Consider the following 24,815-nt stretch of genomic DNA (forward strand, 5'->3'; position numbering starts at 1 on the left):
AAATAACATTACGGAGGAGTGTCTGCATGGCACAAGTGATGCTGCTTTCAGACCGCAAAACTGGCTTTGACCAGGTATTTTAAAACGTTTCTAAAAACGGGTCTGTCAGCTAAAACCCATTTCACATCGCATGTCTTAAATGGTATTTTAATGCAGTTTTGTTCCTTCACAACACTGAACCCGTTTTAAGCCATAGAAAACAGTGGATGAAAAAAAACGGGTAGGACCCTGCTTTATTACCATTTAGAAATACCAGTTCAATAGAACCAGTAAATTAACTCTGCACCTTTTATACCGCTTTCACATTGCCAAAACGTTTTAAAAAACTGTATTTTTAAATGGTATTTAAAACGGGTCTGAGCCTTCCCATTGCAGTAGATTAACGTTTTAAATACCGTTTAAGTACCATTCACATCAGTCAACCCGTTTAATCCCCTGAACACGTTTCAAGGCAGAATGCAGGGGACAGCCTATCACAGGTCTGGAATCTGTTACTAAATACCGTTTCAGAGCCATTCTCCCTGCATAAAAACCGGCTCTGAAACGTGTAGGACGCTTTTTAAACGTTTTGAAATACCGGTTATCTTTAACCGGTAACTCAACTCTGGCGCTTTCCCACTGCAGCCTTAATCGTTTTGAAGTGGGAAAAAAAGGGCAATATACAGTTTAACAAGTGCGGTGTGAAAGGGGTATTAGACCGCACAAATTACCGTTTTAAAACTGTAAAAAAAACTGCAAAATAACGGGTAAAAAGTGCGGTCTGAAAGGGACATTACAGTATCAGACTGCTACCACCACTATCTCCGCAGTGCAGTGCTCAGGATAGAGGATCAACCATGTTTAGGTCGGCAATACCATGGTCGACCACTAGTGGTGGACGGCGTCTAGTAATGCAGGGTACACACCAGGACGACAAGGGTCCGATCCCATCAATCTTGATCCAGTTCCGACCGATTGGATGTAGATAGTGTGGTGATTGGGCCCTTTTCTGTCCTGGTGTGGACCGATACCGATCCGATGCGCGGTCCCGCGGGTCGGTCATTCTTCAGATCCTACCTGCTGCAGGTAGGATCTGAAGAACGACCATACTCCCGAGTGCGGGTCACCATCAGATCGGACCCGCTCACGGTGCACATCGTGAGCGGCTCGTGCCCCCCCGCATCATCGTGAGCGGGTCGTCATGGTGTTTACCCAACTTTAGACGCCTAAACTCGGTTGACCGCATCTAGATATATAGTGACGCTAGATCAACGCAAGTGAAGGATCGATACTGTGCGCATATACAGTGTCCATGGGGAACCCTCTGACATTCGGCACCTTGCTACTGTTGACCATGTTCCCATTGACCGTTCACTTGCGTCGATCTGGTGTCACTGTCTCTCTAGATGCCGTCGACCAAGTTTAAGCATCTAACTAGACGCTGCCGACCACTAGTGATCGACCTATTGGTCAATACATTGTAGGGATCACAGGAGGGTACTGGTAAACCATCAGGAACCTGCAAATGTATCTGGGATGTTGTGCATGGGTCCCGATGGGTCTTACCAGGCAGGGCCAGCAACTGAAATCTTAGGGCATGATACACTCAAGTTTCTGGGGTCCCCTATTGCTCCCCGTTGGGTACAGACTGGTCAGACATTGGTTTATCCCCGTCTTTTGCCAGCCTCTCCAACACCATCCCTGTGTCTCCAGCCACATTGCCCCGTGTCTCTCCATCTCCAGCCATGCAATCATCTCACCCATGTTTGTCAGTATCCTTCCCCCATGTGTCTCTCAGCCTCCCCCTGTCCTCTTAGCTTCAGTCCTCTCCCCTTGTACCTCTCAGCGTCCCCCTGTGTCTCTCAGCCTCTCCCTGGCCTCTTAGCTTCAGTCCTCTCCCCCTGTATCTCTCAGCATCCCCTTGTATCTCTCAGCTTCAGTCCTCTCCCCCTGTATCTCTCAGCCTCCCCCTGTGTCTCTCAACCTCCTCCTGGCCTCTTAGCTTCAGTCCTCTCCCCCTGTATCTCTCAGCCTCCCCCTGGCCTCTTAGCTTCAGTCCTCTCCCCCCTGTACCTCTCAGCCTCCCCCTGTGTCTCTCAGCCTCCCCCTGGCCTCTTAGCTTCAGTCCTCTCCCCCTGTATCTCTCAGCCCCCCCTGTGTCTCTCAGCCTCCCCCTGTGTCTCTCAGCCTCCCCCTGGCCTCTTAGCTTCAGTCCTCTCCCCCTGTACCTCTCAGCCTCCCCCTGTGTCTCTCAGCCTCCCCCTGGCCTCTTATCTGCAGTCCTTTCCCCCTGTATCTCTCAGCCTCCCCCTGTGTCACTCAGCCTCCCCCTGGCCTCTTAGCTTCAGTCCTCTCCCCCCCTGTATCTCTCAGCCTCCCCCTGTGTAGGGCATGCTGGGCAACAATTGGTGATGCCCTGTAATCCTTTTACCTGACGGAACCATTGAATTGATCTATTCCTATGTGTTTTCAGGAATACCATTTCACCTTTGATGGTGTATTCAGTTTCAACATGGGACAGGTGAGTCACATTGTCTATGGGGGGACGTTACTGTAGTTTATATACAGGCAGGACTGTAAGCTTTGTATACATTCCCTAAATTGCAGTTACTTATTAGACTTCTTTTATAGCCAAAGTCGATGCATTAGATCACTGCAGAGCCACGCCAACCATATACATTCCCTCCAACTGTACCTTTTTGGCAAGTACAGTACCGTTTTTATGGTCTGTACCATTTTTGGGGGGTCTCCAACTACCCATTGTAAGTATAGGAAAGGGGGCATGGCCACTCCTCCTTTACTTGTGGGAACGCCCCCTTTCTGAATTTGTACCGGACTTGCTTTTCAGGTGTTGGAGGTTATGGATATAGTGCATGTAATCTATGTGCTGGCTGGTTCCCCTGAGGATTGGGTGCTCTGGGTGTATGACAATACGTGTAGTGTGTGCCTAGCTATAGAGATGGAAACAGTGGCGAATCCAGATAGGGGCTGCAGTGCAGTCCAAAATGTATTTATTTATTAAAAGGTTCTTCTATAGCGCACACAAATTCCGCAGCAAAATTCAGATAAGGAAGTCACACCAACTGCCACTTCATACGCTGCCACCCATTGCCAGCCAGGATTGACTGGCAGTTGGTGTGGCTTCTCAATTTGAACCCCACCTGTGGAGCCATCACTGGATGGGAACATTACATCTTAATTCCAGGGTGCGGGGACTGACCCCTGTCTGATTGCAATGGGGGTGGGTTTCGGAATGGCAGATTATGCTTCTTCTAATCGTCATTATCTGGCTGTTCTATTACATTCTTTGTACATTATTGCAATATGGAAATAAGTGTTAAAAATCTCTCGATGAGGATGGTGCACTGTGATTTAGAGTTGTAATACTATCTTTGCTGTGTAAGGTGCATGTCTGGAATTTTGTATTTCTCTACAATCTGCTCTTTGCAGGGCAAGATATTCTTTGAGCTAATTTCATCCATGTTTAACACCATTACATCGGGATACAATGTATCTATTCTACTACATGGATGTTGCAGCCATGGTAGGAAATTTGTAAGTGGTGAAGACGGGAATCAGTTTGGACTAATATATCAGGTATTAAGACTCTTTATAAGTCTTTCATCCTCTGTCATCTGCTTTCCTTATAATCCTTCACATTTACATACATGAGATATTTGTAGGGATGAGTTCAGCATGACAGTGATGGGGTAGAGAAAGCTGTGCCTGGGTAGGGAATTCGCATGTGAGCCCTGTGATTTGCCAGCTGAAGCTGGCGTTATTATCCCAGGGCTCGCTGAAGCTGGCATTATCTCAGGGCTGGATGAAGCTGGTGTTATTATCACAGGGCTATAGGAAGTTAGTGTTATTAACTCAGGGCTCGCTGAAGCTGGTATTATTATTACAGGGCTTGCTGAAGCTGGCGTTATTATCACAGGGCTAACTGAAGCTATTGTTATTATCACAGGGCTCGCTGAAGCTGGCGTTATTATCACAGGGCTCCCTTAAGTTGGTGTGATTATCACAGGTCTTGTTGAAGCTGCCGTTAATATCACTGGGCTCCCTGAAGCTGGTGTTATTATCACAGGGCTCGCTGAAGCTAATGTTTCCACAGGGATGGCTGAAACTTGTGTGATTATAACAGGAATTGCTGAAGCTAGCGTAAATATCACAGGGCTTGCTTAAGCTGGCGTTATTATCACAGGGCTCACTGAAGCTGGCGTTATTATCACAGGACTCGCTGAAGCTGGTGTTATTATCACAGGGCTCACTGAAGCTGGTGTTATTATCACAGGACTCGCTGAAGCTGGCGTTATTATCACAGGGCTCGCTGAAGCTGGCATTATCTCAGGGCTGGATGAAGCTGGTGTTATTATCACAGGGCTCTCTGAAGTTAGTGTTATTAACTCAGGGCTCGCTGAAGCTGGTATTATTATTACAGGGCTTGCTGAAGCTGGCGTTATTATCACAGGGCTAACTGAAGCTATTGTTATTATCACAGGGCTCGCTGAAGCTGGCGTTATTATCACAGGGCTCCCTTAAGTTGGTGTTATTATCACAGGTCTTGTTGAAGCTGCCGTTAATATCACTGGGCTCCCTGAAGCTGGTGTTATTATCACAGGGCTCGCTGAAGCTAATGTTTCCACAGGGATGGCTGAAACTTGTGTGATTATAACAGGAATTGCTGAAGCTAGCGTAAATATCACAGGGCTTGCTTAAGCTGGCGTTATTATCACAGGGCTCACTGAAGCTGGCGTTATTATCACAGGACTCGCTGAAGCTGGTGTTATTATCACAGGGCTCACTGAAGCTGGTGTTATTATCACAGGACTCGCTGAAGCTGGTGTTATTATCACAGGGCTCACTAAAGCTGGTGTTATTATCACAGGGCTTGCTGACGCTGGCATTATTGTCACAGGGCTCGCTGAAGCCAATGTTATTATCACAGGGCTTGCTGACGCTGGCATTATTATCACAGGGCTCGCTGAAACTGGCGTTATTATAACAGGACTCACTGAATCTGGCGTTATTATTAATGTAAAAAACATGATGACCTTTTGACTGTTAACCTTCCCATTGTTAACTTATGTGTCAACCTAAGCCCTATCGACCTTTAGTGGTCGACCTCGACCTTCATAGTGTCGACTCTATGACCCATACCCTCATACGCATGCTGTGGGGGGGCATGTCACCCCCATTTTGTAGGTGTGCTGAAAAATGGGTAACACAAATTTGCACATAATGAGTTCCTAACATAACAAATTCTATATATATAATTGTTTAGGCTCTGGAGCAAATATTCCAAGGCATCCATTCACCGAACAATGAAGAATTCCTCATTACAGCAGCATTTCTGCAGGTATGTAGCAATGGTCTCCGGCAAGGTCACACCCCCTTCAGTGATGTCACTGGGGCTCACGTGAGGCCATGGCCCTGTCTGCAAAGCCACGCCCCTTTTTGGACATGCATGCAGGTCGGTCACTTGACTGCACCTGGGCAGGCAGTACTGGTTTGGGATTGGTCTGACCCAATGCCCGGCAGTTGGCACATCTGTCTGACTTTCAGGAGGTTGGTAGGTATGCTGTCTAGTGCAATGGAAGATCTAGGTAGGTAAATTGGGTGCATACAATAATCCAAGGGTTTTTCTTAGAGGAGGGGGCTGGTGAGCACTGAGCCTGGGGGATCTTGCACTCCCTGTAATGCTACCTGGAAGAGCCAATCAGCAGCAGCCATGCACTATTGTGGTAATGTAGCAGGTGGCGTCTGATATAAGTAGATGCTTGCAGTAGTGATCTGTGTGCGTCCTAGGACACAAAATCGGACCACCTGCAACATCATCGGCCGGCTCTGTGACCCATGGGCTCCCACAAGCCGGCCACTACAGATACAACAATGAGGCCTTCGATACCCGCACATGTGCAGTATAAGCGGCAATTCCCTGAGCACGCATGCACACTGGCATTACAGGGGGCGCTACAAGTGCATTAGCTCAGTGTGTCCAGAAACCTACAGCAGACCCTTATTCATTTTCTCCTATAGCACCCTGCAGTCACCATACCTAACAACATGTTCATATTTCAGTTTAATCCAGATGGAAAAGCCATGGATTTATTTAATCCCTGCAACCAAGACCTGGCAGCCGTGTACATTTCTGGGCTTGGATCGTAAGTACAAAACCACATAAGCAACCGTTCAATGTAAAGATGGTTTCCCTCCATCGATGGTACAGCAAAACCGATGTTGTGCTGTTTTTTTTTCAAAGTGCAGGGACACAGAGCATAGCCCCGCCCTGTGTTTTGATTGGCCTACAGTCAAATAAAATGGATGACCATCGATAGGTAAAATATCAATGGCCATCCATTGCATAGTTTAGCACTATCAATGGCCAGTTGCAATATTGCCATCGATGGCAATAGCAATGATGGCCGTCCTTCATGCAGACAGGGGTTCCGGGGCGGTTCAGTCTGTGTGTTCCCAGATCTGTCCTTTCGTGGCATGGGTGTATCTGGGCAGATAGTGCATGGGCATGCGGAACAGATGTTTCTTATGGGAGTCACAGGGGATCGTAGGCCGACCCCTTGTTTTGGCATGCAGACGGAGTTTGTACACCTGGAGAAGTGTGGGTGTATTTCCCGAAACTAATGATGGCCACTTTTCTGGGGGTGCAGGACAGGGCCGGATTAAAGCAGGGGCAAAAGGGGCCAGTTCCCCTGGGCACCCTCTAGCTAGGGGCCCCCTGTGGTTGGCATGTATGTAAAAAAAATTGTACAATGATTAATGGTGCTGAGCATGGGGTGCCAAGGCACACTGACTGCACAAGTGTGCAGTGCATTACTGGGAGTTGACTAAGTCCCATGACACTGCACCAGAGGGCAGAGGCTGAGACGTTTTGCTGAGCTCTGATTAGTGGAGCTCATTACATGCTTCTCAGGCCCATGGAGAACAGCAGCAGCAGCCTAGTCATGGGAGGGTTTTTAATCAGAGGCAGCACTGGGACTGTGAGGTCAAGGGGGCACCCTATCTAAAGTGCCCCGGGCCCCCCGAAGACTTAATCTGGCACTGGTGCAGGGGCTGCCTGAAAAGCAAGTGACTCAAGTTCCACTCAAGAGTCAGGCCCTTTGTACACTTTAGGGCCGATTCAGACCCGTTCATTCGGGTCTCAATCTGGCCCCATTTTTGATGGTGGGGAGGTGTTTGCACATGTGTAAAACCCCGAGGCGTTCACACTGTGAAAGGAGGGAAGCGGGAAGGCGGGGGGGCTGGAGCAGGGGAACACCCAGCGTTTTGGGGGCATCCCATAAAAACGCTGGGCGGTCCCCTGAGAAGGCAGGTGTGGCAATGTCTGCTTGGTGCAGGCGGCTGACATCACATGACATCAGTGCCCGCCCCCAATTCAGCGATCTGCGGGCATCTAAAAAGCAAGTATAGACTTTTCAAAGCGAAGGCCGAAGAAATCATTTGATGGCCAGTGACCCTCGAATGACTTCTCCTTTCGGACGCATGCAAGGGTAGGTGTTCGCGCGCACATCCACTTGCATGCCAGTTACAGGATTTGGGTGCCGGGGGGGTGCAGCTTTCGGTCGGCTTTTACCTGTTTGTTAGGCTGCAATTATATGCCACCTGGCAAACAGGTCTGAATAAGGCCCTTTGTGCTCTAGTAATATTACCACTTGTTCCTTGGCGATCAATGCAGTGATCAATTCATGGAATAAGCTCCGGTGAAGAGAGGCTGTGCGCACAGCGACTATTCCCACAGGAAGAGGGGCTGGAGGCATGGCCAGAAGCTCACAGAGCCAATGGCCGCGCGCCCACAGGGACAAAACTGGGGGCGTTGCGGGAGCGAAGCAATTTGTTGGCCACGCCCCTTGCCACCAGGCCATGCCCCCAAATTTCGGGCGCGCTCGGAGGTCCCGCCACAGGAGTTTCTAAAGTTGGGATGGATTCAGTTTGTCCCTTTCCAATTTGACTTCCAGTAAAATGACAAGTAACCAAACCCTTGGGTTCCAGGGCCGTTGATGGAGCCAGCGAAATAATTGTAACCAGCCCGGAGGACGCCTACAGTTTGTATCTCTGCGGACGGGAACAGCTGGAGGACCAAAGTTACAGGTGTGTCAGAAATCAAATCAGTTTGAGGTAGAGATGTGCCCAGACCCGCGTGCATTGTTTTTGGTCAAAATTCATCATCGTATTTTGGTTTTAGAAAAACCATTCTCGAGTGTTTTGTTTTAGATTTAGTTTTTGGATCTGGTAAATATCAATAATAAATAATAATCATTGATTAAAAAAAAATCTTTATATTTTTAATCATATTTAAAGTGAAAATTTCGAACTGCGGGAAGATCTGAACCGGGATGCAGTTTGAATCAGATCTCCCCAGGAGATGCGGTTCTGGGTTTTGGTTTGAATCTACAAAATATGAGTGGATTTGATTTCTGGAAAACGGACGCCACATCTCTACTTTCAGCTGGTGTAGAGTATACAGTACAATTCCTGAGTTTATTATTTTTATTAATACACTATTGCTCCTTATTGCTTAAGCTACATTCAATATTTATAGTGCAGCAACATTTCCAACACCCTTTGATCAATAATCTGCATCATTGAAACCGGAATCCCGACTACTGGTACAGGGGGGGTGAGCGCGTTGAAGCCCCTTGCAGGATCTCGACTGTCGGGCATTTAACAGTCCGGATTCTGATGATATATATATATATATATACTGACCATTGGAATCCTGAATGTCGGAGCATCATCCGACACCCGACTAGTACATAACTAACAAATTTTGCACATGGTGAATCAGGTTACGGTTTGTGGGTGAATATATCTTTGGCATAATGGGTTGAGTCTATATCTTGGACCCCTGATATCACTACCATGTAACAACAGGGGGAGGAGCAAGGTCGGAACATGGACTCCAAATGTACCCTCATGGACTCACTTCACTCACCACATACTAAAGACAATAGATAGTGATGCTATCAATAGTCAACCTATTGACACCAGAAGCGGAACTACAATTGGTGCAGTACACAAGGGCCCCTGAGGTCTAAAGGGCCCACTGCTGCCCCTTAGTCCTCAGGGCTCTTAGCCCACTGTTTTTCCCTGTCCCCCTTTGCCTCCCCGTCACCCTCTGCCTCTCCCTGTCCCACTCTGCCACCCCCTGTGATCCTCTGCCTCTCTCTATCACACTCTACTTCTCTCTGTCACCCATTGCCTACGACTGCAACTCCCTGTCACCCTTTGTCTCCCGCTGTGATCCTCTGCCTCTCCCTGTCACTCTCTCTCTCCCAGTCACCCACTGCCGTGTTGCATATTGTGAACTTGGGTTGGGGTGGAGGAGCGGGGCCCAAGTTATATTTTTGCTCCTGGGCCGACCAGCCACAAGTTCCACCACTGCTAGACAGTGTCAATCATCCATATACCCCTAAAATCAAGTACAACCATTTTTATAGTGCTCCGTGATGATTGCTGCTCTAGGATTTTGCCTAATTTGCCTTTGTAATTGAATTGAGCCGGGATTAGAGCACAAAGCTTCTTTGTATGTTTTCTCTGTAGAATTCAAACATTTTTGACTTGTGATGGTGAAACAAAAGACATCTGTACACTTATATTTACAAACACGTGTTTCTTCATTGGCAGCACCCTGTTTAAGGTCACAGTGGAACGCAGCGACAGAGGGGACAGCGGACGGCCACTTTATGTTCGCTCCGTGGTGAAGATTTTTGAACTAAGTGAGAAGACTTTGCAGGCCAATGAAAATATGTATGTATCTTATATCCGAGCCCCGCTCACCTGGGAGAGTCATACTGTTACCTTATAAAGTTTTCATGCGAAGGTCTCGCTATGAAGCTGGTTACACTTAGGGGCTGATTCAATTAGCAGCGGGGTTCACCCTTATTTTGCATGTTATATTTGTGATGCAAGCTCCCGATTCCCTTATAAATGAATTAGAAACAGAACTTTGCAGTTGTCATGCCTTGATTTACAGAGTTCGTCTTATGAAAGGAAATCATCCCGAACCCCCAGATTGTGACAAATAAGACAGCAGCCATAGGGACCATAAGCAAAGTATTGGGGACAGTTACACGGTGTGAAATGGTTCGCAACTTTTCAAACTAATGGGAAAATGAAAGCCAGCCGGGGTATGTCATCAAATAAAAGCATCTGCGGTATTTTGGGGAACATTAAAGTGTATATACAAGTTTGATATAACCCTCTTAATTCCCATCTGCATGTAAAAAAAGGGGGTGGTATGGCGGTCTGACAGGGAGAATCCCGACGTCGGAATTCCAACTGCCAGTGCTCTGAAAGGGGGGGCGAGCGCAAAGAAGCCCCTCGCGGGCACGCTGTGCTCGTCATGCTGCGGGCTCGGTGGCTCGCCACAGGTTCTATTCTCCCTCTATGGGGGTCGTGGACCCCCACAAGGGAGAATGGCCCCTGTGAGTCTGGATCCCCTCCTCGGAGCACCGGCAATCGGGATTCCAACATCAGGATACTGACCGTTTGGATCCCGTAAAAAAATCCCTTTCCATTAATACAACACACCAGACACGTCCCACATCATCACTGATAACCTAGTGCAGGCATGTCCAAAGTCAGGCCCGGGAGCCAAATGCGGCCCGTGCTGTCATTTCAAGCGGCCCGCAGCCTCCAGCTGGAAGCGGGCAGAGCAACAGATGTGGGAAGCACGGGACACTAAAGGTGGGGCCCCGGCGAGAGCGCCTTTACCTTGCTGTCTGCTGCAGTGAGGAGGTACCGGCCACCACAGTCAGATGTGTTTGGCGTCCTACCCCTGCTGCTGCAATCATATATCACCCTACTCCACAATCACAGTGACAGCAGTGTTTGGGGAGGGGGCAGCAAGGGGGAAGCTTGCTCCCGTAACATGCAGAGCGGAGGAGGGCAGCAGTGGGAGCCCAAGCATCTCCTGTCCTTGCAGTTCCTGCTTTGCCTCTCCTTCCTCTGGCTCACACAAGGGGCTGGGAAACATACAGAGAAGGGAGGGGGCAGAGTGGGGGACATACAGTGAAGGAGGGTCAGGCTGGGGGACATACAGTGAATGGAGGCAGTGATGGCAACTCAGAGAAGGGGGAGCCGGGGCAGGCTGGGGGACATACAGTGAATGGGGGCAGAGTGGGGTACATAGTGTATGGGGGTCATACAATAAATGGAGGCACTGATGGACATTAAGAGAAGGGGGGCAGGCTGGGGGACAGAGTGAATGGGTGCAGAGTGGGGAACATACAGTGAATGGGGGACATACAGTGAAGGAGGGTGTATGACGTCAGCTCCGGCCCCGATCAGCCTGATTTTATCACACATTGGTGGAAGGGTCATAGTTACGCACACTTGCACAGACTGGGAAAATCATTTGCTGGTGAGCGAGTGGCGTATGGCGATTTGCAGCTGGACGGCGATCAACGATATTTTTTCGCAAGCCATTGCGAAATCGAACTCTCTCTCTGCACATGTTACATCTGCCCCACCTGCAGTGCACATGATTTTGCCCGTTTTGAGAACAAATTTGTACTGCGATCAGATATGAATAAGGGCCATTATTTCTTATAAAACATATTTTTGTCTCTGCCCAAAAGACTTCTCACTTAGTATTACCTGGCATTGGGGGTGAGCAGACCTTGCTCTGTACTTACCCTTGACACTGACAGGTCGGCAGACATCATTGATAACCGGCTGAGACATCCCAGGGGCCTCCAGTCCAGACAGCGCTTGTGATTACACTGCGCGGTTAGCAGACACATATCTCACATATGTCAGCCAAGGAAAGTACAGTGAGTACAAAGTGCCTAGAGGAACATCTCTCCATACAGTACGTTGTGCCTGCACTCTGGCGGGGAGAGGAAACATTCCCAGATGTCAGTCTTTACAGAAATCATTATTATTTGTATCTGGGTCTGCACATATTGGGGGTTATTCTGGTTGAATCGCAAGGCTGCAAATTCTCAAAGTCCACCAAACCCTGCCTTGTGAATGGTTGGCTGGTGCCACCCATTCGCAAGGGCTATTCGCACGCAGGGGTTTGCGAATGAATGTTACACAGTAACATCCATTTGCAGGTCAGAGGGAACCTCCCACATATTTCAGTGGTCGACGACCATCGAAAGATGTGAAAGGTGCACGCATATAAAAGGGACTTTCAAGTGACTTACAGATCCGTGCACGCTGGTAAGGAAATGGGCGGGCAGCCGACATCCGAAGCGAAGCAACCAGATTAATGGCCATGGTGTACATGGAAAAGCAGCCAGTATTTACGCTGCATGCTAAAACAATACATGTATTTGCTCCCCTTGTATGGTTTGTCCAGGTACATCGGTACTTGTTCTTTTTTGTTTTACTCTCCGCCATGAAGTTCAAGGTCTAGTGTTACTCGGTATTAGAGCGGATAATGGGCCTAATTCAAACCACTTAGCAAGGCTGCAACCTTTGCAGATGGACAAATCCATGCTGCGCTGCAGGTGGGGCAGTTGTAACAGGTGCAGAGAGAGTTAGATTTGGGCGAGTTATTTTATTGTTTCTGTGCAGGGTGAATACTGGCTGCTTTATTCTTACACTATCATTTAGATTTTCAGTATGAACACACCCCACCCAAATGTAACTCTCTCTGCACCTGGTACATCTGCCCCACCTGCAGTGCAGCATGGTTTTGTCCAGTTACAAATATCGCAGCCTTGCTGTCAGGTCTGAATTAGGCCCATTGTGATGCTAGATCTGGTGTATACGGTTAACCCCGGGGTATGATTGCAGAGGAATGGTGGTTACGGTTACTTACGAGTTGCTTTCTGTTGTAGCGCCGCGTGGTCGCTATTGAATGTGATAGAGAAAGCGGATCTGGAGCGGAACGAGAGGCTACTTCCGCTGCTCTTACGAGAGGCCCTGGAGGGGAACAGTCTGACTGTTTTGCTGACCTGCTTAAATGTTGAAGGTAACTAATTTAAGTGGCAGCAAAATGTATTTTTAATTATTATTTACACAAATCTATATTAACTTTGTGATGTACAGTATATCAGTGCTTTCACGCTGGGGGGGGGGGGGGGGGGGGAGGTGGGACTTCTATTTCAGATCACATGCTATCTATTATCTTCTAGATGGTGCTAAATAAATAAGAAGTAAATACTGATTGGTTGCCAGATGAAACAGAACTCCCATCTTAGTAATTTTCCCCCTTAGAACTCTCCTTTAACCCCTTCCCGACATTTGACGTACATTTACGTCATGGTCGGGAAGCACTTCCCGACACATGGCGTAAATGTACGTCATGGATTTAAACTGTCACCGCGTCTATAGACGCGGTGACAGTTTCAACATGTCTGCTGTCCCTGACAGCAGACATGTCCGTGCATGCCCCGGGGGGGCTGCGATGCCGCCCCCCCGTCGGCGATCGCTGTGATTGGCTGTTCAGTGTGAACAGCCATTCACAGCGTTTTCCTGTGTCACCGGCGAATAACGTTCGCCGGTGACACGGGATCAGAGGTGATTGGTGCTGTAAAGTACAGCACCAATCACCGCGGGGTGTAAGGGTGACACTGGTGTCACCCCACCTCACCCCGCCCGCCCCCAAAGGCCGTGATTGGTCCGTCGGACCGACGGACCAATCACAGCCAAGGAGGGAGATTTAAACTAACGGTGACTGCACTGCAGACGCCATTCCGGTCTGGAAAGCGTGCAGTGCGGTCACCGTACCCCCCTGCCGCCATACTGAGCAGAAATACTTGCTGCAATACTTACCTGATCGCTGCTGATTGCTTCCTGGATCCTGTGCAATAATTGTGCCATACTGTGATATTGTGCTGCTGCACTGTATTAGTATTAGCTAGATAGATAGAGAGATAGATAGAGATAGATAGAGAGAGATAGAGAGAGATAGAGAGAGAGAGATAGAGAGAGAGATAGAGAGAGATAGAGAGAGATAGAGAGAGATAGAGAGAGAGATAGTGTCAGAGAGTGCTATATTTTGTGCTGCTGCAGTGTGATATAGTTATAGATAGAGAGAGAGAGATAGAGAGAGAGAGATAGAGAGAGAGGCCTACTGACAGAGTGCTATATTTTGTGCTGCTGCAGTGTGATAGTTATAGAGAGATAGAGAGAGATAGAGAGAGAGAGATAGAGAGAGATAGAGAGAGATAGTGACAGATTGTGCTATATATTTTTTATATAACTGACTGCTGCCCCCTCCTTTTGTGCTGATCAGTATAAATTAACTGATCAGTAACTTTTTGGGGGCGCAGGTTTTTTTTTATATATAGATATACCTGTGAGTGCTGCTGCTGCAGTGTCATAGAGTGTTAGATAGTGTTAGATAGTGAGAGATAGAGAGATAGAGAGAGATAGTGATAGAGAGTGCTAAATTTTGTGTCTGCTGTCCCCGCCTTTTGTGCTGATCACTATATCTGAGGTGATCAGCAACTTTTTTGGGGGTACAGAGGTTTTTTTTTTTTTATATATACCTGTCAGTTGCACCAAAGGTTGTGCACCTGCTGCACCTCACTGGTAATCAGTGTCGCATCACTGATCACCTTTTTTTTTTGTGTGTGTGCTGTGGGGTATTTTTTTAATTTTTTTTTTTACACACACTGTGATTTTGTGGGTGTCCTGTGGCCGCTGTGCGCTGATCAGTGACGTACATCACTGATCATCTCTTTCGGCACAGGGTTGATCTATTTTTTTTTTTTTTTTTGATCAAATTCCTGTTGCCTTTGAGCGCTGTTCAGTGACAGACGTTACTGACCAACATCTGTGCTCAATTTTTGGCGCAGGACCTTTTTTTTTTTAACCCCTTCCTTTTTTTTTTTTTTAACCCCTTCATTTTTTTTTTTTTTTATTGGTATAAAGTATTTTTTTTTTTTTCTGCACCACATACACACTACACACTACATACCCCCCGGATTGAAATAAAGTTTGTGCCCCCCCCTACACTATACACGTGTTGAAACATTTCACTACCGGTAACACAAAAATAAAAATGGCATCCCAAATGTCCTCCCAAATGTCCTCCCAAATGTCCTCCCAATCATCCAGGAGAATGTATTCAGTGGAGGAGGCATATGCCATGCTTGCTTCTGACTCTGACACAGCCAGTGATGCAAGCGGGGAATTTGAAGGATTTGCCTTAAGCTCCTCTTCCTCCTCTGCTGATGAGGGACCCCCTCAAAGACGCCCCCGTAGATCAGCTGAGATTCCCCCCCCCAATAATTGATCTAGTATGGACCCCACCACCAGACAATTTTGAGCCCCAGGTTCCTGAGTTTTTGGCCATGCCAGGAATCCAATTTGATTCCACAGGTCTCAGAGAAATTGACTTTTTCAAATTATTTTTCTCTGATGATTTTATAAATTTAATGGTGGACCAAACTAATTTATATGCCCAGCAGTTTATTGCTCAAAACCCCACGTCATCATTTGCTAGGTGGACCCCTGTAGATGCAGTAGAGATGATGACGTTTTGGGGTCTGGTGTTTCATATGGGCATAGTAAAAAAGCCAGAAATTAGGCAATATTGGAGTACAGATGTTCTGTACAGTACTCCATTTTACCGTATGGCCATGCCCCGGACTCGATTTGAGACAATTCTTAAATTCATACATTACACCGATAATGCACAGTGCCCACCCAGAGATGATCCCACCTTTGACCGGCTATTCAAAGTCAGGCCGGTCATTGATCATTTCAGTGCCAAATTTGAAGAGGTGTACATCCCTGAAAAATTTATTTGTATCGACGAGTCCCTTATACATTTTAAAGGAAGGGTTAAATTCCGCCAGTACCTTCCCAGTAAGAGGGCAAGGTATGGCATAAAAATGTATAAACTGTGTGAAAGCACCTCAGGGTACACCCACAGGTTTAGGGTTTATGAAGGGAAGGATTCAAGAATTCAACCGCCAGAATGCCCCCCCTCCCTCGTAGGTGTTAGTGGGAAAATTGTCTGGGATTTAGTGCACCCCTTCCTGGATAAAGGTTATCACCTCTATGTGGATAACTTTTACACTAGCATCCCCCTGTTTAAGGCCCTTGGTTCAAGAGGTACAGCAGCTTGCGGTACTGTGCGCAAGAACCAAAGAGGCCTCCCAAAAACGCACATTGCCCAAGTAATGAGAAGGGGTGAAAGCAGGGGAATATGCACCGAAAATATGTTGTTGGTCAAATATAAGGACAAGAGGGATGTCCTTATACTGACAACAATTCACGGAGACAGTACCACCTCCGTCCCTGTACGAGGTACCAGTACCCACACCTCAAAACCTAATTGTATCCTGGATTACAATAGGTACATGGGCGGAGTGGATCTTTCAGATCAGGTACTGAAGCCGTACAGTGCCCTGCGGAAAACAAAAATCTGGTACAAGAAGGTGGCCGTGTATATCATCCAGATGGCACTGTATAACGCTTACGTGCTATTCCGTTCTACCGGCCAGAGGGGGACATTTATGCACTTTCAAGAGGAAGTCATAAAGGGCCTAATATTTGGGAACCAGCAGGCAGAGGGCCCCAGTACTTCTAGTACTGGCCCCCGTATTGTACCAGGGCAGCATTTTCCTGATGAAATCCCCTCCACTGGAAAAAAGGGCAGGACACAAAAAAGGTGCAAAGTTTGCTATAAAAAGGGAATAAGAAAGCAAACTATTTTCCAGTGTGACACTTGCCCCGACAAACCCGGCCTATGTATAAAGGAGTGTTTTAAATTATACCACACATCTATGGAATATTAGGTTCATAATTTCACCGTGCTTCGGGGGTCTTGCTAATGCCACATAGCACCCACCATTCATTCCACCAGAATCTGAGCCGCAAAATCCAAAAATCACTCCTTCCCTTCTGAGTCCTGCCATGCACCCAACTGGTATTTTTTGGTCACATGTGAGGCATTGCCGTACTCGGGAGATATTGGGGCACAGATTTTGGGGTGCTTTTTCTCCTTCATACCTTCTGAAAATGAAAAATTTTGAGCCAGAACTGCATTTTTGTGTAAAAAATGTAATTTTTCTTTTTCACTGCCCACTTGTATCAAAATTGGTGAAACCCCTGGGGGTTTTAAATGTACACTATACCCCTAGATGAATTCCCTGAGGGGTGTAGTTTTCAAAATGGGGTGACTTGTGGGGGGGTTCCACTGTATTGGTGCTTGGGGGGTCTTGCTAATGCGACATAGCACCCACCAAAATTCCACCAGAATTTGTGCTGCAAACTCCAAATATCACTCCTTCCCTTCTGAGTCCTGCCACTTTTTGGTCACACATGAGGCATTGCCGTACTCGGGAGAAATTGGGGCACAGATTTTGGGGTGCTTTGTCTCCTTCATTCCTTGTGAAAATGAAATATTTTGAGCCAGAACTGCATTTTTGTGTAAAAAAATTTAATTTTTCATTTTCACTGCCCACTTGTATCAAAATTGGTGAAACCCCTGGGGGTTTGAAATGTACACTATACCCCTAGATGAATTCCCTGAGGGGTGTAGTTTGCAAAATGGGGTGACTTGTGGGGGGGTTCCACTGTATTGGTGCAACATAGCACCCACCATTCATTCCACCAGAATCTGTGCTGCAAAATCCAAAAATCACTCCTTCCCTTCTGAGTCCTGCCATGCACCCAACTGGTATTTTTTGGTCACATGTGAGGCATTGCCGTACTCGGGAGAAATTGGGGCACAGATTTTGGGGTGCTTTTTCTCCTTCATACCTTCTGAAAATGAAAAATTTTGAGCCAGAACTGCATTTTTGTGTAAAAAATGTAATTTTTCTTTTTCACTGCCCACTTGTATCAAAATTGGTGAAACCCCTGGGGGTTTTAAATGTACACTATACCCCTAGATGAATTCCCTGAGGGGTGTAGTTTGCAAAATGGGGTCACTTTTGGGGGGGTTCTACTGTATTGGTGCTTGGGGGGTCTTGCTAATGCGACATAGCACCCACCAAAATTCCACCAGAATCTGAGCTGCAAAATCCAAAAATCACTCCTTCCCTTTTGAGTCCTGCCATGCACCCAACTGGTATTTTTTGGTCACATGTGAGGCATTGCCGTACTCGGGAGAAATTGGGGCACAGATTTTGGGGTGCTTTTTCTCCTTCATACCTTCTGAAAATGAAAAATTTTGAGCCAGAACTGCATTTTTGTGTAAAAAATGTAATTTTTCATGTTCACTGCCCACTTGTATCAAAATTGGTGAAACCCCTGGGGGTTTGAAATGTACACTATACCCCTAGATGAATTCCCTGAGGGGTGTAGTTTGCAAAATGGGGTGACTTGTGGGGGGGTTCCACTGTATTGGTGCTTGGGGGGTCTTGCTAATGCGACATAGCACCCACCAAAATTCCACCAGAATCTGAGCCACAAAATCCAAAAATCACTCCTTCCGTTCTGAGTCCTGCCATGCACCCAACTGGTATTTTTTGGTCACATGTGAGGCATTGCCGTACTCGGAAGAAATTGGGGCACATATTTTGGGGTGCTTTTTCTCCTTCATACCTTCTGAAAATGAAAAATTGTGAGCCAGAACTGCATTTTTGTGTAAAAAAATGTAATTTTTCATTTTCACTGCCCACTTGTATCAAAATTGGTGAAACCCCTGGGGGTTTGAAATGTACACTATACCCCTAGATGAATTCCCTGAGGGGTGTACTTTGCAAAATGGGGTGACTTGTGGGGGGGTTCCACTGTATTGGTGCTTGGGGGGTCTTGCTAATGCGACATAGCACCCACCAAAATTCCACCAGAATCTGAGCTGCAAAATCCAAAAATCACTCCTTCCCTTCTGAGTCCTGCCATGCACCCAACTGGTATTTTTTGGTCACATGTGAGGCATTGCCGTACTCGGGAGAAATTGGGGCACAGATTTTGGGGTGCTTTTTCTCCTTCATACCTTCTGAAAATGAAAAATTTTGAGCCAGAACTGCATTTTTGTGTAAAAAATGTAATTTTTCTTTTTCACTGCCCACTTGTATCAAAATTGGTGAAACCCCTGGGGGTTTTAAATGTACACTATACCCCTAGATGAATTCCCTGAGGGGTGTAGTTTTCAAAATGGGGTGACTTGTGGGGGGGTTCCACTGTATTGGTGCTTGGGGGGTCTTGCTAATGCGACATAGCACCCACCAAAATTCCACCAGAATCTGAGCCGCAAAATCCAAAAATCACTCCTTCCGTTCTGAGTCCTGCCATGCACCCAACTGGTATTTTTTGGTCACATGTGAGGCATTGCCGTACTCGGAAGAAATTGGGGCACATATTTTGGGGTGCTTTTTCTCCTTCATACCTTCTGAAAATGAAAAATTGTGAGCCAGAACTGCATTTTTGTGTAAAAAAATGTAATTTTTCATTTTCACTGCCCACTTGTATCAAAATTGGTGAAACCCCTGGGGGTTTGAAATGTACACTATACCCCTAGATGAATTCCCTGAGGGGTGTACTTTGCAAAATGGGGTGACTTGTGGGGGGGTTCCACTGTATTGGTGCAACATAGCACCCACCATTCATTCCACCAGAATCTGTGCTGCAAAATCCAAAAATCACTCCTTCCCTTCTGAGTCCTGCCATGCACCCAACTGGTATTTTTTGGTCACATGTGAGGCATTGCCGTACTCGGAAGAAATTGGGGCACAGATTTTGGGGTGCTTTTTCTCCTTCATACCTTCTGAAAATGAAAAATTTTGAGCCAGAACTGCATTTTTGTGTAAAAAAATGTAATTTTTCATTTTCACTGCCCACTTGTATCAAAATTGGTGAAACCCCTGGGGGTTTGAAATGTACACTATACCCCTAGATGAATTCCCTGAGGGGTGTAGTTTGCAAAATGGGGTGACTTGTGGGGGGGTTCCACTGTATTGGTGCTTGGGGGGTCTTGCTAATGCGACATAGCACCCACCAAAATTCCACCAGAATCTGAGCTGCAAAATCCAAAAATCACTCCTTCCCTTTTGAGTCCTGCCATGCACCCAACTGGTATTTTTTGGTCACATGTGAGGCATTGCTGTACTCGGGAGAAATTGGGGCACAGATTTTGGGGTGCTTTGTCTCCTTCATACCTTCTGAAAATGACAAATTTGGAGCCAGAACTGCATTTTTGTGTAAAAAAAATAATTTTTCATTTTCACTGCCCAGTTGTACCACAATTGGTGAAACCCCTGCGGGTTTGAAATGTACACTATACCCCTAGCTGAATTCCCTGAGGGGTGTAGTTTGCAAAATGGGGTCACTTGTGGGGGGGTTCCTAACTTTTAGCATGTTATGGTGCCTAGAAACCTACATGGTGCCTAAAAAATAATCTCATAAAAAGGAGGCTCCAAAATCAAGTAGGTGCTCCTTCTATTATGAAGCCTGTGGTTTGGTCACCGTGCACACTAGGGCCACATATAGGATATTTATGAAAACAAAAGAATTGGGGGAATCAATTTTTAGTCACATTTCTCTAGTAAAATGTACTGTGTTCCTTAGAAAAATGTATTAAAATTGCAAATCTGCAAAAAAAAAGAAATTTTGAAATTTCACCTACACTTTGTTTTAATTCCTGTGAAACACCTAAAGGGTTAACAAACTTCCAAAATGCTGTTTTGAATACTGTGAGGGGTGCAGTTTTTGAAATGGCATCATTTATGGGGGTGTCTCACATACAAGTCCCTCAAAGTCACATCAGAACTGAACTGGTCCCTAAAAAAATCAGTGTTTGAAATTTTCTTGAAAATTTGAGAATTTGCTATTCATATTGTAAGCCTCCTAGTGTCCCAAAAAATTAAAAGGAAGTTGAAATAATGATGTCAACATAAAGTAGACATATGGTCTATGTTAGTTATTCACTATTTTGAGTGGTAAGATTATTTGTCTCACAAGCAGAAAATTTAACATTTTGCAAATCGCTAAATTTTCCATTTTTTCACGATATTTTGGTATTTTTCACAAAAAAACACAGACTGTATCGACGAAAATTTACCACTAACTTGAAGTACAATGTGTCACGAAAAAACAATCTCAAAATCACTGGGATAAGTAAAAGCAAAAAAAAGTTATCCCCACTTAAGTGAGACATGTCAGAATTGAAAAAAAGGGCTCTGTCAGGAAGGCAAAAACAGGCTCTGTCAGGAAGGGGTTAAAGAGCAATAATGGATGTAACGCATAGTTGAAGGGAGGGAACAGCCGTCTTGCGCAGGAAGTGAAACATGATTGCATCATCATAGTCCCGCCCCCTTTTACGATGCCCACATAACCAGCATTGTAAAGTTGGGGGAGGGGCTACAATGGCACAATTTACCGCAAATCACGTCAACGTCCCGCCCACTTCTCCTGTGTCAGCAAATGGAGCTGGCCTGCAGGCAGGGCTGAGCGGCTGGAGAAGGCTGTGGTTGGGTGGGAGTTGGCGGATGCGGGAGACTTGCCCACTTTCTCAGGGGGTAGGAGTGTCACCTGATTTTCAGAAGCCTCCCAGCCATTTTGGGAGATTAGGCAAGTATGATGTAACTAAGTATAATATACCTACATCTACAATGTGTTAAACCAGAGGTGTCTAAACTACATCCTGTGGGCCGTACGTGGTCTGACAGCTGCTTCCATACCTCACCACCGGATGGACCGCAGTTTGGACGTTAGAGTGGCCTGATTTAAGGGTCTATTTACTAAGCCCTTGGAAAGAGATAAAGTGGAAAGAGAGATAAACTACCAATCGACCATCTTCTAACTGTCATTTTTCAAAAACAGCTTTTACCATGGCAGTGAGGAGCTGATTGGTCGATACATTATTCTGTCCACTTTTTCTCTTAGTACATAGACCCCTTGGTTCTGATAAACCTTCGCACTGGGGGTACACATCTGCCAGTGCGGAACAGGCAGGGCTGCCCAATTATGTGGCCTTTATGTGGAGATAAAGCAGAGTTTATAAAGCTACACTGACTGTAGCAAATGATTGCTCTGTGTCTGTATTGCACATTGCACATTGTCTTTAGAAGTCAGTAGTATGGGAATGTACACCTTTAATTGTTAATGAAAAGTGACAAAATGGCAGCCACCACTGTGTTCAAGCAACATCCATATTGTGGTTGGCAATCAAATATTACAACTCTTTTCTCCCCCTTTCTTTGTGCTTAGGTATATTATTGGGAGTAGAATTTCTCAGATCATACATCTCTAAATTCCTTCATGGTCTGAACTGAAATTTCCCTAAGGGGGACATTGTTTCTAAACAAAGGCCATCTAGTTTAGTTGCCATAGTAACCCGTCTAAGGAGAAAAAAATGGCATATATATATATACTCTATGCAAATAGCCCTAGTGTACAGCACCGTCCCACCCACTGAAGGAAAACTGACTGTGTGCACAGCAAAGACGCTTGTCATCTTATAAATACTAAGAATGACCTGAATCGGGCAATCAATCTAGAGCAAATGCTTTTGTATTCGTATATTGCCATCAGCACCTCAGACAGCTCCTCTGTTTCTAAAAGTATATTATAAGGTAAATGGTACCACGGTATACATCGCGTCAGAGGGAGACAGTTTTGCATCATGATTTTGGAGAGCTTTTTAGAAGGGGGGGGGGGGGCAGAACACACTATACCTCAGGACACACCACACCCCCAAGTCTTGAGCACTTGTCTGGACCCACCATGAAAGCACAAGTGCCCAGATCACTACATACGACACCACCAACTCTAGAGCACTTGTCGGAATCCACCAAGAAAGCCCAAGTGCCCAGATCACTTCATACCACACCACGCCACCAAGTCTAGACGACTTTGTATGACCCACCAAGAAAGCACAAGTGCCCAGATCACGTCATACCACACCACAGCACCAATTCTGGAGCACTTAATAGAATCCACCAAGAAAGCCCAAGTGCCCAGATCACTTCATTCCACACCACCAAGTCTTGAGACTTTGTCAGAACCTAACAAGAAAGCGCCTGTTCCTAGATCACTTCAAACCACACCACAAAGTCTTAAACACTTGTCAGGACTCACCAAGAAAGCACATTGCCCGGATCACTTCATACCACACCACACCACCAAGTCTGGAGCACTTGTTAGGACCCACCAAGAAAGCCCAAGTGCCCAGATCACTTCATACCACACCACCAAGTCTTGAGCACTTGTCAGGACTCACTTAGAAAGCCCAAGTGCCCAGATCACTACATACCACACCACAAAGTCTTGAGCATTTGTCAGAACCTAGCAAGAAAGCACCTGTTCCTAGATCACTTCATACCGTACCACCAAGTCTTGAGCACGTCAGAACCCACCAAGAAAGCACATTGCCCAAATCACTTCATACCATACCACACCACCTAGTCTTTATTGCTTGGAATGGAGAACTGTCAAACCCCAATGACTATGTTGTTTTTGGGATGCCGATGAAAGCAGTGGAAGACTTGGTTTGCAATGGGCCTCTGGTGCCAGCATACACTGCCTCATTATTATTTCCATGAATTGGTACCAGATGTTACCAGTCATGCTCTGCAATCAGAAGTGTATTGAACATTCGCCATCACCTCTGGCCTTGTTTACTCAAGCTCTGTAGCTTAAAGTGTGCCGGCCTACTGGCATTACAATGACCAAGCTTATGCATTCTCGATAGATTCTCTACTGCCCCATCTGACATGTAATGTTTTATGTTTGTAGAGCTCTCTGGAAAGGAGATCCTCTCAGCCCTTTCCGTAGCTGACCGTGTCAGAGGACTTTCAAAAAAGGTGTCGGCAAATCTCTGGAACCCCGAGGAGAGTTTACGGAAGTTGAGAGGACAAATTAAAAGTCAGCGATCCAAGCTTCTGTCAGATAACACTTTGGAAGAGAGTGCGGTGAGGCAGCTTGCAGAGGCAGTGAGAGAACTACAGGTGAGTGGTGGTGACCTCATCATAGGCATGACTCCTCTTATGCTGCACCACATCATTGGAGCACTACCGCTCTGTGACTATTCTCTCGAAGTCTGATTCAGAGATGGATTAAGATCACACAGCCGTGGTGTCTGTGTATGCAGCAGCTGTGCCATAATATGCTAATATCATAGGCGGCGTATTGTGTAAATAAAGGCCATCTGCTGGCTTCTTCGATCTGCTGCTTTGTCTGAGGATGCATCATCGGATTATCTACGTGAACATCGGTCACCTTAGTAATAGATTCCTTAGGATTTCATACAAGGGCGCAGACGCTGGCTTCAGCACTCCCAAAAAAGGAGGCAACACCCCCTTTTTCTGTAACGCTACCTGTCGCCACTACATTGACATCTGCAGAGGCCTGCAACACGTTATTCAGGAGAGTGAGTTGAGCCAGCATTGATGGGGCAACTGAGAGAGAAAAAGAGAGTGATACAGTGATAGCCCCAATACACAATATTCATCCTTAATGCCAAGTGTAACTACTGATGAGGTACCCATCCGCTACCAGCGGCACTGAATCAGCCCCTAAGCAGTACAGATGAACATCGGAAGCCAAAGGTTATCATCCAACCATATTCCTGATTTGATGAAAGTACTTTTTCTATCGAGCTGTCGGAATTAAATGGGTCCCAGCCTTTGGATGCTGCCACGTGATGGACATCCAATGGCGAACAGCTGCGGACACCAAGAAGTGGTTGACAGTAAAAATGGTTTGCATTATGATGGCTAATAGCCATTGCAAAACTGCCTTTGATGTTGGAAACTTGGCAACCATCTGATGCCAGGCCTGATGCCAGGCCTTACTATGTCCATCCCTACTAAGCCACAATCCAAGATCATTACCACAGCTGCCGTCTGTATACAAATCAGTTCAATTCTGAACACCGACAAAATGGAGGCCTCCGCTGAGGCTGCTAATCACATATCACAACTTGTTTTTTTCCCCCTTTCATTGTGTTCAGGTGTTTTATT

General features: G+C 46.3%; 1 protein-coding gene across 2 annotated transcripts in view; it reads left to right on the top strand.

Moving 5' to 3' along the window:
- Positions 1-2,456: 2,456 nt before the first annotated feature.
- The window catches only part of LOC146073853 (kinesin-like protein KIF13A), a 49,594-nt gene continuing 27,235 nt past the window's right edge, over positions 2,457-24,815 (top strand). Inside the window, exons 1-8 of one of the 2 annotated variants that reach the window (XM_083181388.1) lie at positions 2,457-2,500; positions 3,430-3,576; positions 5,264-5,338; positions 6,061-6,143; positions 7,987-8,085; positions 9,622-9,744; positions 12,789-12,922; positions 23,590-23,801. In XM_083181388.1, coding sequence (XP_083037514.1) covers positions 2,492-2,500; positions 3,430-3,576; positions 5,264-5,338; positions 6,061-6,143; positions 7,987-8,085; positions 9,622-9,744; positions 12,789-12,922; positions 23,590-23,801 — 882 coding nt within the window. In that variant the 5' untranslated portion in view covers positions 2,457-2,491. The remainder of the gene's footprint in view (positions 2,501-3,429; positions 3,577-5,263; positions 5,339-6,060; positions 6,144-7,986; positions 8,086-9,621; positions 9,745-12,788; positions 12,923-23,589; positions 23,802-24,815) is intronic. The other variant, XM_083181389.1, reaches the window with a different exon arrangement.

This window comes from Crinia signifera, chromosome 4, assembly GCF_055691185.1.
Source record: "Crinia signifera chromosome 4, ASM5569118v1, whole genome shotgun sequence".
Lineage (NCBI taxonomy): Eukaryota > Metazoa > Chordata > Amphibia > Anura > Myobatrachidae > Crinia > Crinia signifera.